This window comes from Chanos chanos, chromosome 10, assembly GCF_902362185.1.
Source record: "Chanos chanos chromosome 10, fChaCha1.1, whole genome shotgun sequence".
In the NCBI taxonomy this organism is placed as follows: Eukaryota; Metazoa; Chordata; class Actinopteri; order Gonorynchiformes; family Chanidae; genus Chanos; species Chanos chanos.
In genome coordinates, this window is record NC_044504.1 from 26,529,608 (window position 1) to 26,542,765 (window position 13,158).

Here is a 13,158-nt window from a genome sequence, read left to right on the forward strand (position 1 = left end):
AATATTCATTTGTAATATTTAAAGTAATATACATTTGTAATCCTATGTGTAACATTCTGAAACATTATTTCAAACCAGTTGAAAAGAATGGGCTAGTCTTTGTCCATAACAGAACTGACAGCTTTAAATTTCTTTAAAGAAAACACATCACGAGCAAAAGTGTAATACATTTACACAGCATTATATATTGGCAAATACAGTCAATACAGATATATCTAGGTTTTGGCCTGTATACTTTCATTTTCTGACAGTATTCATTCTTTTCATCTTCGGTGAATATAGATTTTTTTTTTTTTGGCCTTTATACTTTCATGCTCATACCAGTATTCATTCACTTCATTGTCTGATTTAATGACCCAGTAATGGAGATGCAGAATTAAGCATAATTGTCAAGAGTTTGTGTTGTATTTATTCATTATCTTTGCCTATTGGGTGAAATGGTATTTAAATTAGCTCTTACACTTCCACTCTAGACTCAATGAGGGCCACAATGCCAGAATGGAACATGGAATATATTTTTAGTTCTTTTAGATCTGTAGTTCGAGTTCCATGTCAATGCTGCTTCACAAAGGAAGGTGTCTCAAAAGACAGAGTCTTTGATCACTTCAGGCCATGTAAGAATGCCTGGGATCCCGAAATGGTTCCTGTCTAAACATCCCACTCTATGGTTACAATTTAGTAAAGCATAATAACTTTTTATTACTCACTAATATGACGAGAAGATTTTGCAAGATGTGAAATACAAGATTCCATTTGACAAGAATACGCCTGGAAAGGGAGCCTTTGTCCAAAAATGTACATTACATGCAAACCAAACTCACTGGACTTAAGACTCTGCATTGTTTGAATGTGTAATTATATAGCAGCAGTATGCAAGTTCAGTATGGCTCAGCGCTGTTGTTGTTCCTATTTGTCAAGGCAATACTGCCTGGCAACATTCAGTCCTTGTATTAGTCCACATGATTTGTTACGGATGTGGCTGCCTGATTAAAATACAGAATTCCAAAAATAAAAATCATATTCATATGCACACTCCTTCATACACACAACCGGAGATAGTCAAGTCAGAGAGGAAACTAATATAAACATGTAGGAGAAGTATTTCCATTTCACTGCCACCAGTGATCTCATCACATTAGGTAGGGGCCAAGTGTTTGATTAAAATGGAGGATGATGGTAAATAAGAATGCCTTTGCCATGCAGAGTGAATGACTAAACTCCACAATGCTATTCCTGGTTATATCTGTACCCAGAACAGAAGCAAATCATTAACAAGCTCAGAAGACATCAAGCCCGTGAAGGACAGAGCATTTACACACCCTGAAATAAGACTGAGATTAAAAGCGTAGTCTCACAAACAGGGGCATGTTTGTTGTGCTGCTAAAAAATTCAAATCAAAATATAAAAAAAATATATAGATTCATCAAGAGAGGTTCACAATGTTTTTTTTTTTTTGGGGGGGGTCTGATGCAAAGTAAAAGTAATATGCATAGAAATGATTGTGTGTGTCATTACAGCATTATATTACAGCAGCTATATTGCAGCACAATGCATGAGCACACGACTATGACCCTTGCAAAAAAAATCACCTCTGGGTTTAAAGTTGGAAATCCACAGATGACTTTTAGGTTTCCTTGTGATTAATAAAGAACAAAAAAATAAAGATACTTGCAGGACAAGCCATAAGGAAAAACTTAAGACTTCAAGCCATAAGGAAAACTTGTCAAATGTACAGCAGTAAAATGCTGGTTAATAAATCTTTCAGTATGCAGAAACATTAGCTTCTGAGTTTACGCCAACTTACCAAACCACTCTAATTCTGTGGTCAAGCTCTTGCTGATAGCACAGTTTCTTTCATCCCATCTTTAATGAGTCACAGTATAGAGAGTGTTGAAAGGCAACAGAGAGGCTCATATACTGTTGACTTACGATTTCTCAGCTTCTCTCAGGACCCTCTGGTGCTGCCTGACAGCTTAACTGCAACATGGAGATGAGACAAACAACAGGACTCCAGTAATACAGTGTAAGGAGCATGGGCCACAATCATTCATGTTGTATGTCCTGTGACAGATGACTTGTCCAGGGCTACACACATGCTGTAAATGCTTAACAAAGAGGTTTCAAGCATTTCCCTACTACTTATGGAAGAAACGGTTAGAAAAGAGGTCAGATTTGGTATTTGGAAAATCTCCATCAATCAATACGCTTTCCATTCAGTTTTAAAAATATGAGATTTGATGTATGTTTACCATGAAAACAGGCACATGTAAGTGACTAGTACTGCATTATTACTATTTCATAACTGATTATTATATATAATTTGAAGCTGCAGTCTACAAAAGTACCAAAAATAGAGAGAGCTCATTTTAACATAACAAGATTTTCAAGAGTGCAATCCAGCCGCAATGTTTTAATAGCCTACACTGCTCTCAAAAATAATGATGGATGAAATATTAGATTTCTAGCATAGCACCACACTGTGCACTGCACCTAGTGAGTCATACTTTTAAGCACCAGCAACGGCATATTTAGACAGTGTGGCACAGTTGCACCCACACCATAAATCAAACAGAGAACATGGCAACTCTCTTGTGGCCCTTTAAGACAAATCCATAGCTTGGATCTGAGTTCAAATTTGGGTCAGACAGTCTTGAAAACTGTGGGTGGACAAAAAAGATGAGAATCAGGACAAGCTTGATTCTGGTCTATTTTTGTCTGGGCTGGCTGGTGGAAACAGCGGTTATGCTGTACAGCTAACCTTCAGAATAAGGTTTTGAGGGGGAATATGGCTTAATACTGCAGAGGTCCACATACTATGTCCCGTATAAAGACATGGTTAGAATACTACTCTACAACAGTAAAAATGGTAATATCATGGAAAACTACATCAGTTGTAGGCAGTTCAGAACAGAGTAGACGACTGCCTCAGAGAAGTAATAGAAGAGCACCTAGTGACTTTGTACCAAGCTTATTTAGCAACGGTGTAAATTATTGTCAGAGTCCCTTTGATGATGCCCCTAAGTCTATCACATGGGTAAGACACTGCAATAACCCTGTAATGAAACTGCTGCATGTATGATGTTACAATGCACAGGATGAATATTTATGTTCTTTTCCCATTTATTTATCAATTGCTTTGGACAGACAAATGAGGTAGCCATGGCATGTTTGATGGTATATTTAACCCTATAGCAGCATGCGTATCCAATATGGCAATATGGAAGACAAGCAAAATATGGGTTGTGCAGATAAAACAGGGTGATTTTCATTTTGCATCGTGTCAGACTTCACAGTGTTAGGCATCTAGGCATCCAGTGTTCTGAGCAGTTTACACACAGACACTGCAATGTCACTGTTGAGTGATAGTTGGTAAATATATATCAAAGTCAAGAGAAAAGCAAATATTTTCATGTAAAGCAATATTTTCAAGTAAAAGTAAAAGCATAGAAGGTATTTATACACAGGGTATTTCCACAGGGTAACCAACAACAAAAATTTAGATATTCAAGACACAGTGATTCTTTTCATTTTCATCTCTTTAACAGCGGCATGTTGTTGCATACAACAGGATTTAAAAGATATGTAGGGGTCAAATGTTTAGTCTCACTGGCCGAACCGGGTAAGTATTACACAACAAAGGATGTAGGACTCATATCAATCTGAAAACAAACCAAATTTATCACTAAGCTAGTTATGACATTAAAAAGTAGGATTTTTTGTTAAGAGTATATGGGGTTGTTTTGGCTAGCTAATTTCCATAAAATTGCAGGTACGGTCTATCTGATTCATACATGGAACACTTAAACGAGCTTAGGCATGATGACGGAGGAAAATAATCCATTAAGTGATGTCCCATGTCACAAGAATAAGCTATAAATTATATGAAAAGTAGACATCATCATCATTATTTTCAAAAGCTGTACAATATTGTACGATTTAATGGTACTGATTTGCATTCTGAATTCTAAAAATCTGCATTAGACCTCACATAGAAGAGTTTATACCTTCACTTCACTACCATATAAGCATAACAAGAGAAAACCTTCTATGTGTGTGTGTTCATGCGTTTTCATGGGGTTCTTTTGTATCTGAACTGATGGCTGTTGTACTCTGATGTTCTAAGCAATTCTGCAGCCATTATGGACTCACCTTTACAGAATAATACTACACTTCACAAAGGTTGTGAGTGTGTGAATCAAACAGATGAACTGCCAGGTCCAGCAAAAAACTTCATACCAAAATTATATGCCAGGTTAAATTGGATTGCAGAACTAAGGCAAGGACAAGATGAACCAACTGTAACTAACTGTACTTATGTTTTCAGAAGGAAAGCAGGATCACACTTCTCACTCTGCATAACTTGAAGATGTGACAGTCCCATCATTAAAGGAGAAGAAATAACCTTATTCTATAATCTGAATCATAGTCTTTCAGTAGTCACAAAATGACAAATATCCTCAGTTAGACAAAGATGCTCTTCTGGTCTTCAGAGATATAGGAGACATTCAAGAAGGAATATTTTGTGAAGAGAACAAGTTGAGATGAACAAAACTGTAAACCCTCTTATAATGTGTATTTATTCAGTCTCTCATGTTATTTAGACCAAACGGCCAAAATTTAAGCTGCACACTACTGTCACAAATATGTAAAACTTCATGTAGCATCACCTTCCTCAAACACACACACACACACACAAACCAGGGGAATGCTGATAGGCCTACTATTGTCAATCAGCTGAGCTAAGCGCATGACCAACCGCAGGCCATCCAACAAAACGTGTGTGATTGGGATAGAAATTAGATGACAGGTTAACTTTTTAAATTAACTGTACCGTACACTAAGCACACTAGGAAAGTTTACTGGCTTACTGTATGATTGGGGTAGAGTGTCGAAACCTACGTGGACCTAAGATCTGTAACTTGGTGGCATACAAGTTGAAATGCCGCTTGCATGTTACTCTGCTTGCGATTTTTTGTGCCACACCTCAGGACTAATTTCTTTCTGTGTATCGTAATACTATTCTGCCGTTTATTTATGTGAAATAAAAGTCTTCGTGCTTACAACTCTTTTTCACCCCAAGACAGAAGGCAGCAAAGCTGAGCGATGAAAGCTAGGACAGCTAACTTAAAGACTGCAAGCAAAAACTGTCCACAATCAGCTGACTATCAAGCAAACAGTACACGTTAGCGGACGGTTTGCTGCAAGAAAGGCAATTAAAACATAAACATACCTTTGTTGGTGTTCAAAAGCAAAAACAGATAAGCTCATGGGAGCGGACTGTTATCTTGTCTTATATTAAAAAAATTGTTTTTTTAGGTTTCCCATCAGAGTATTTTTTTCTCGTGTCTGTGCATTAACGGAGAAGACAGAAATTTCTATGTTCGCCCCCTGAACGCAATATCCCAATATTAATGTCTTCCATCTTAATAATGTTCAAAGTGTTCCCCGTAATAATAAAAGCAGACAGTGCAACCAATAGAGGTTTCGCATTAGAATCAAGCTGTAGTCCAACAGAAATTAAAAAATAAATACATAAAAAATACAGACGACTCCCTCTCCTAGTGAATTTGCTGTATTTCTAGAGGTTTATAGGGATGGGAAGATAGATACTGACAATGCGCATGCGCCCCAGTTGGAGCTTACAGGAGAAAGGGGTGTCCCAGCATGCACCTCAATATGTGGGAGAGTTGGGGAGAAATAAACTTCGTTAAACTAAATATATATGCCTGTGCCTAATTAGTATTATTATTATATATGCCTGTGCATTATTATTATTATTATTATTATAAGCAAAATCACGCATATACATGGGTCTATCTGGTATTCATCATTGATATGGTTGAATACACTAGAGTCCCTGTTTTCCAAGCGCATTTCCAATAATAATCTGTTCATCTCTCGAAGCCTGTTGCCCTAGTTACCCCTGTCCTTTCTGTATTACAAGACTATCATTACAATAAGATTCTGAAACAACTGAATATCAGCGTACTTACTATTTAGTGCTGCTGATGATTGATGATTTTTGTTGTTGTTGTCGTTGTTGTTCATAAAGCAGAATCTGAAGTCACTATTGATGGTGGGACATTTCATATTGTATTCTTTATCTTTGTATTTTAGACTGAATATTCAGACTTTAAAGGACATGTGTGAGGTTAAAGCGCGGGGAAGTGCAATATTTATAATTATTTAACCATAATCAGTGCCTCATAACTACCGAAGAAAGAATACACACAGCTAGCCACTGAATACAGCTTAGTGCACAAGTAATATGGGTGTCACTGTGTGGGGGGTGAGGGACGCTGTCATTAACCTGTCTACAGTTCTTAGGCAAGAAAAATCTCCAATAAGTAGTCATGGATGTTCAGACATTATAATGTTATGTAGAGTCAGACTGATTCTGACCTTCTTATCAACTTTCGCCTCTGCCTTCGCCTACTGTGTTGTTAAGGATATGCTATCTCACTAAAGGAGGCACCTTTTCAGAGGAATAACACTGCCCTAAATCACATTTACCAGGACTCAGAATTTACTAGAAATTAGTTTTAAGCCCTAAGTATTGATCCTTCCGAATGGGAAAATAAAATTGTGTATTTAATTAGCTTTGTGGATAATGTGCATTCAGTCCAGCTCCAGCGACATGTAACAGTATCACGACCGATGTAAAGGATAAATCAACACATCCTGATGAAAGAAACCCAGGATTAAAATACAAACGTTAACTTACTTCACAGAAATAAGTAAACCATGTCCATCACACACAGCACATAAAAAAAATAGGATGGGCAGTTTGCTTTTATGTTAAAACTGAAGCACTTTGTTACAAAGGACTTAAAACAGTGTTAACTGACTCGGATCAGACTGCCATTTGTCTGTTTTCCTCGATGAAAGCATGTATTCAGTGATAAAGAAAGGGAATATGTGGAGTCAGTGAAGTATCTCCAGAAGCATGTACCGTGTTCAAAGACAAGCACTTTTACAGAGACAAGCCACATTATTCAGAGCAGTCACTATACTTTATTTGAAGGGAGGAATAGCATACAATTTCATCTGTACAATATTTAACAATCACTTCCAACCAGGCCCTGAAATAGTCTGTTAAATATTTGTGAAATAAAAGGAAGAAAATGGCATGTCCGGTTTTATGGTAATACAGTTGTTTGCACCTGCAATGGCCAGTTTTGGTTAAATGGTGACATTTGCTTTACAGCATAATTGAGAGGTAATGAGTCACTCAAACCACAAAGTGCATACTGTTGAGGGGAGAGAGAAAGAATGAAATAAAGAAAGAAAGGAAGGAAAAAGAAAAAATTCTAGCGATAATTCTCCACAACGTTTCACCACACTGTCAGTCTTGCTACAATGTTAATGTTGTGAGAGAGTTGGACAGCAGCCTGAGATGTCTCAGGTAAAAATAACAGATCAAAAGGTTGCTTTTCTAGTGTTTCATATTTAAACAGGTTTATAAATAGAGAAAACTCAAAATCAGGAGGACCAATGACTTTGTTTGGGCCATGACATAAATTAATAAAACAATCTAAAATACAGATATATAAAATATGCAAGAGGAAATACTATAATAATATCGTTATTCTTATAAAGTTTTTCTTTTTTTCTCTTTTTTTGTTTGTTTTTGTTTTACCATAAAAACAACCTCATGCTAAGTTCACAATCTAAAACAACATTCATATATACATACTGTGTATTTTCAATCCAATCATCCACTAACGCTGGGGGAGAGGTTTGGCTTTCATTAAAAAAATGAGCCATGATTTAAAGGGTCTTCCATTCTTTCATAAGACCTGCGATAGATCCAATCATAAGGAAAACCCCTGGATGCATTTCATTTGATAGTTGGACTTTGTCAATTAGGATGTACAATGTGTGCACAGCACCTAACTCACAACCAAATAACCAACCAGCCAGTGGCGATTTAGTCATGCTAGACATAACCTGAAACAGTGCTCAATGTGTGCTGAGAATCAATATTAAAACAATACTAGAGATCCTCTAAGGAGAAGGGTTTGAGAAGACAGCTACATGGATGTGTACGAACGAAAGTGAGCTACAGCAAAATGGTAGTGATTGCATATATGCCTCTTCCTCCCCCCACTGTGAGCAGACTGAAGTGTTGAGAGAATTATGTTTGTCCATTCTTTTAACTGTCATGCAAACCTAACATACATGCTAGGCTAAATGGCCTTCTCTAGTAATAACTGTGGGGTTGTAACCTCTGAGAACATTAGCGCCCTTAGCGCTGTTAAGTTGGCACCTGCCCCATTTGACCATTGCACCACCCAGATTACTAGAGCACCCACTTGAAAGTCAGCAATAAATTAAATTAAAAAAAGGTTTTGAGCAGTCATTTGATTGAAAATGCTACGTTTGTAAAAAGGCTTTAGCTGAGGTGTTCCTCCAGGGTTGACTGTACACAGTCAAATGAACCTGAACATTTTTCCGTTTGTGGTATTACAAAAATAAAGCTGGTTTAAAAAGGAAAAGACAACAAAAAACCCAAAACGAAACAAACAAACAAAAAAAAAAAAACAGAGATCGAAAAGTCAAGAGAAGGAAAAGCCTTGCAGTTGTAGCAGTCAGCCAAAAGAATCCCATTTTGCAGTGTTTGCAGCAACACTGTTGAAGGATTCACAGTTTATGAAAGGTAACACATGAATGAAGAGAGGTATATGTCAGGCCTTCACAACACCCACTAACTAATTCTTCATTTAAGCTATTCTGTAAACACTGCATGCATAACACTGTCAGAACCCTAAATTAATAAAAAAGGTTTATTCCAATTTTTCAGCATTCTGGGCTTCTTTAAGGAAAAAAAAACATCTATAGATAAGGCTTGATGCATTCCAGTGGCTGTAACATCTAAATTTCAAGACACTAACAAGTATCATATGTGGTAAATGGAAACTTTCAGACTATGTGAGGCCAAAATCTGGCTTGCTTAAATTCTCTCTCATACATTCCCATTTTCTCAGCTACATAAAATTGATAATCACCAGTTTCTTCAGCTTAAGTTTAATTAGGCTACTACAGCCAGTGAAATGCATACCCCTCATTCAGAGCTGTATTTATTGAAGGACATGATGGTGAAAAGATGAAAAATGAGTGAGCATTTGACATAACTGTCAGTGGTTGACCAAACTAAAATCTTATCATAATTCTACAATGTGAACAGGGTGCCACTCTAGGTGTCTTAGAGCCATCATGTCCACTAAAGTTATTCCATAGCCCATCTGTAATTCTGTGTCAAACATGAGTCAGGCCTATGACAATTTCACACATGACAGTGTCAAGGTGGTATTATGAAGTCATAAGTTATATACCCTACTTCATGGGTCACCGTATAATGGCACCAAGAGTGAGAGAGAGGCTCCAAGCAGAGGGAAGGAGGCAAGAGGAACGAACACTTCCTGAGACATATTGAAAGACAGTAATCACAGCAGACAAGTGAGCACGTATGACCTGGAATGGAAAATTCCACATGGTGATGAGAAACAAAAGTGACGCCCTGACAAAAAGACAGTTGAGCTAAACAAGACTACAAAATAAATGGTTTCAATAACTATAAACAGTATCACATATAGACTCAACATACAAATTACAATGATAATTTAAAGAAAGAAAAAAAAAAAAAAGGCATGCAAACATGTCAATATTGTGTGGACACTGCAAACCTATAATCGGTAAGTGCTTTTCATATTGTTTTTTTCACTAAATTCATATTTTCAGGGATTTCTTCTCAATAGGTTTTAACAGGTTTTAAAAATAAAAATAAAATGAAGATTCAACTATTTAAAAAAAAAAAAAAAAAAAAAAAAAACGAAAACAAAAAACAGTCACATTTTAAACAGCAGGGCAACACGGAAATACATACACAAAGATGAAGAAGGCAGAAAACACTGGTTTGTAAATGGCCACATTTTTTCTTGGCATACTCTGTTATATATAAAATGTCTCCCCACCCCTTTTTTTGAAAAGCTCCTGTGTCAAATGTAGATCATCTAAATGTGTGTGTGTGTGTGTGTGTGTATAAATGTGTTTATATGTGTGTGTGTGTGTGAGTGATTTTTTTCTTTTCTTTTTTTTTAGTGTTACAAAACAAACTTGTTAGGATGAGAAACTGAGGTATACCTTGTTGAGAGAGGTTGTGGTTATTTAACAGAAATGCCGGGGAGGAAACTCCCAGATAAAAACCGATCATTTCTGTTTTGTCATCACTCTCTCTGTTGATATATGTACAGCAGCGGTACACTAGACATTCAGAAGCTGTTTTGTATTGGCATTGCAAGAGTCATTCATATAAACACATTGAATGCGTTCAAGAACCAACATTGCCCTTTTTTTTTTTTTATACTGAAATGACATGAGCATTGTGTAGGAGAGTCTCTTATTTAAAATCCCCTCCTCATCTTGAAAGAAAGAGAAACACCAACTAAAAGTTTAACTAGCATACTAATTTTGCCCATTCATTAACAGGTGAGTATGAAAGTTCCTCCCACCCTGAAGGTCCTTGTGTCAGATTTGTTTTTTCCAAAATGTGCCCCAAGGTGAGAGATTTTAGACGCGTCTGGAGGTTTGCGCCAAAATAGCAAAAACCAGTTATAGGCCCAGATTTGGTGCAAATCCATTGCTGACAATTCACCTTTTGTAGTATGTACATCACAATCGCCAGGATTTGTCAAAATGAGCTAGCTGCTCGGAGCAAAGGTCCTCTGTTTGAGGGTTTGTTTCTACTTTGTCCTGTCCTTGTGTTTCATGTCTTCCACACCAGTCATAGGCTAGACTCCTTAGGTGGGTAGTCCACGTTCGTCACCATGGTGACGACAGTGACAATCTCCTCTGGCGCTGTGATGCTGGTTTGCCGTTGCATTTGGACCACCCGCTCCTCCACACAGCCAGCAGAGAGTCTAGCCTCTGCCTCATGGTCCCAGCACTCCTCAATGGTTTCACACAGCATGGTCAAACCCTGAAAATGAGAGAGAAAGAGAGAGGGAAGGAAAGGTTAGATGACATGGGGTAGATGAATTTAGAAGAAGAATGAGGACATTCAAACCTTTTCATTCACACAGAATGAAACTTGTACAGCACAAAGAAGCGTAGTCTATACACCGGGCATAGAAACAGAGCACGTGATCACAAACTGTGACATGACCACACAACCTGATTACTCTGGTGGTTGCCGATCAGCAGTGACGCTTAACAGATATGACTGATATGGCACAGCAGTACTGAATGCGATACTGGTTCTTTACAAGCATGACAAAGTTGAGACAAATCATCACATTTTTAAGTACAAGGACCAATATCCCAAGGACCAAGGACCATTTGTATTTCATGTACTGGATGCATTATATGAAAGTGACGACAAAATTAGGTTTTACAATGGCTCCTTATGATAAACTCTGGACTTAGAAAAGGGCCATAAACTTGTGACACCCTATGGATGCTTAAAATCACCTAACAAAGAAGTTCCTCAAAAGTAACTGTACACTGGCTTCTAGAATAGCAGTACCACTCATCCCTTAACCCAGTGATGCAATCTGACAACGCCCCTTCTCTTCATTGCAGCTTAGTGGTTTTAAGTGGTTTAAGTACTCACTGGATGCTTCTGCCAGCACTCTCTGAGGGTGGGTCGCAATTTTTTGTGAACCACCACCTCCTGCATATCCTCCAAGGTGGGGTGCTGGCCCACCTCCTCCTCAAATGGCAGCGTGTACTCATCCACAGGGCCTGAAAAAGGTCAAAGAACCAGAGTGGTTGGCATCTACTGCAGACAAAATGTTTTGATGATTTAAATTTATTTACAGGAACCCCGGTGACTGTCTGGTTTGGTGTAAGCTTTGAAGAAATTAAATGCAAATTGAAAAGTCTTTTTTTCAGAATGTTGCATGCTTATAACATATAACAATTCTAGCTGTTTAATGGATACTACAGTGCACGCTGCAAAGAATGTGAGGTAAAATTAAGAAGTGAGTTCAAATGCTAATACATATGTAAAATGGTAGTGCACATGAAAACCATGCCATTTTTGATGTTTAACAGGCACTGCGTGGAAAAAGGTATTACACTATCACTAAAGCATTAAGGGGTGTTTCCAAACAGAAATATGACTGTGGACAGGCTAAAAGACACAACAGTGTTTTCAACGTATGATTAAATCAGTGCATGTTCTCCACTTGCCAGCAAATAACAGTAACAGAGCTATTCATTGGACAGAAGCATTTAATTGATCTGTTGCTGAAAAAGCTGATTGGCAGTGTGTGTCTATTCACAGATCCAAAGCAGGCCATCCAGGACTCAGATGAGATCATCACACACAGTGACTCCTGTCACAACAAACCCCTGTGGGAAGGCCATGTTTTATGGTTCTACTCAATACTATTCCATCAGACCAGACACCCATAATCAATAACTGAGACACTGTGTCCAGTCTGGACGGTTGCCTTTAAAGAGCTGCTCAATGAGCGAAGAGTTTTAGTTTTCCACAGTTTGTAGATACAGCCTGAGGAAAACCTATTTAATTTCCATAATTTTGTTCAGAAGAGTTGGTCTCTTACAACTCTTCACATTTTTATCATAGTTATTGTCTATTAAATAATAATAATAACAATAAGAAGAAGAAGAAGAAAAAGAAGAAGAAGAACAACAACAACAACAACAACATGTGTTTAATCACACTGGTTCTGTCATTGCACTAATACATTTTCATAATAAATCTAACCACCAGGTGGCACAAGAGTAGTTTAGTTGAATTGGCCAAACAGTTATACTCATCACTATGGTTCTCTGCTATGAGTTCTACCTCTGCTTATGACGTATGAATGACCTGAGTGCAGCAGAAGCAAGACAGTTTTTCAGTGACGTGGGTGTTGCTCAAGGTGTTTAATTACTGATGACTCCCTTTCTTACCATCAGCTGCTGTACAGCGGGAAGCCAGCTCCCACAGCACCAGTCCCACGGCATACATGTCTATCCTAAGGAAGGCATCTCGTTGGAAGTTTATCGCTCCCTCCAGCACTTCAGGAGCCATGTAACGCCTTGTTCCAACCTGGAACAAAGGAACATGTGCATGGACACACATACATACAGACATACACAGTATTACGTCTAAAGATAGCTACAACCAACAAAATCCCAATTTAGGCA

At 37.8% G+C, this 13,158-nt stretch overlaps 1 protein-coding gene across 2 annotated transcripts in view; it reads right to left on the minus strand.

Moving 5' to 3' along the window:
• Nucleotides 1-10,413: 10,413 nt before the first annotated feature.
• The window catches only part of acvr2aa (activin A receptor type 2Aa), a 33,275-nt gene continuing 30,530 nt past the window's right edge, over nucleotides 10,414-13,158 (minus strand). For both annotated transcript variants that reach the window (XM_030785969.1, XM_030785971.1), the window contains 3 exons: nucleotides 12,922-13,060; nucleotides 11,612-11,742; nucleotides 10,414-10,978 (listed from right to left, as the gene is read on the minus strand). In XM_030785969.1, the coding sequence (XP_030641829.1) occupies nucleotides 10,784-10,978; nucleotides 11,612-11,742; nucleotides 12,922-13,060 (465 nt within the window). In that variant the 3' untranslated portion in view covers nucleotides 10,414-10,783. The remainder of the gene's footprint in view (nucleotides 10,979-11,611; nucleotides 11,743-12,921; nucleotides 13,061-13,158) is intronic.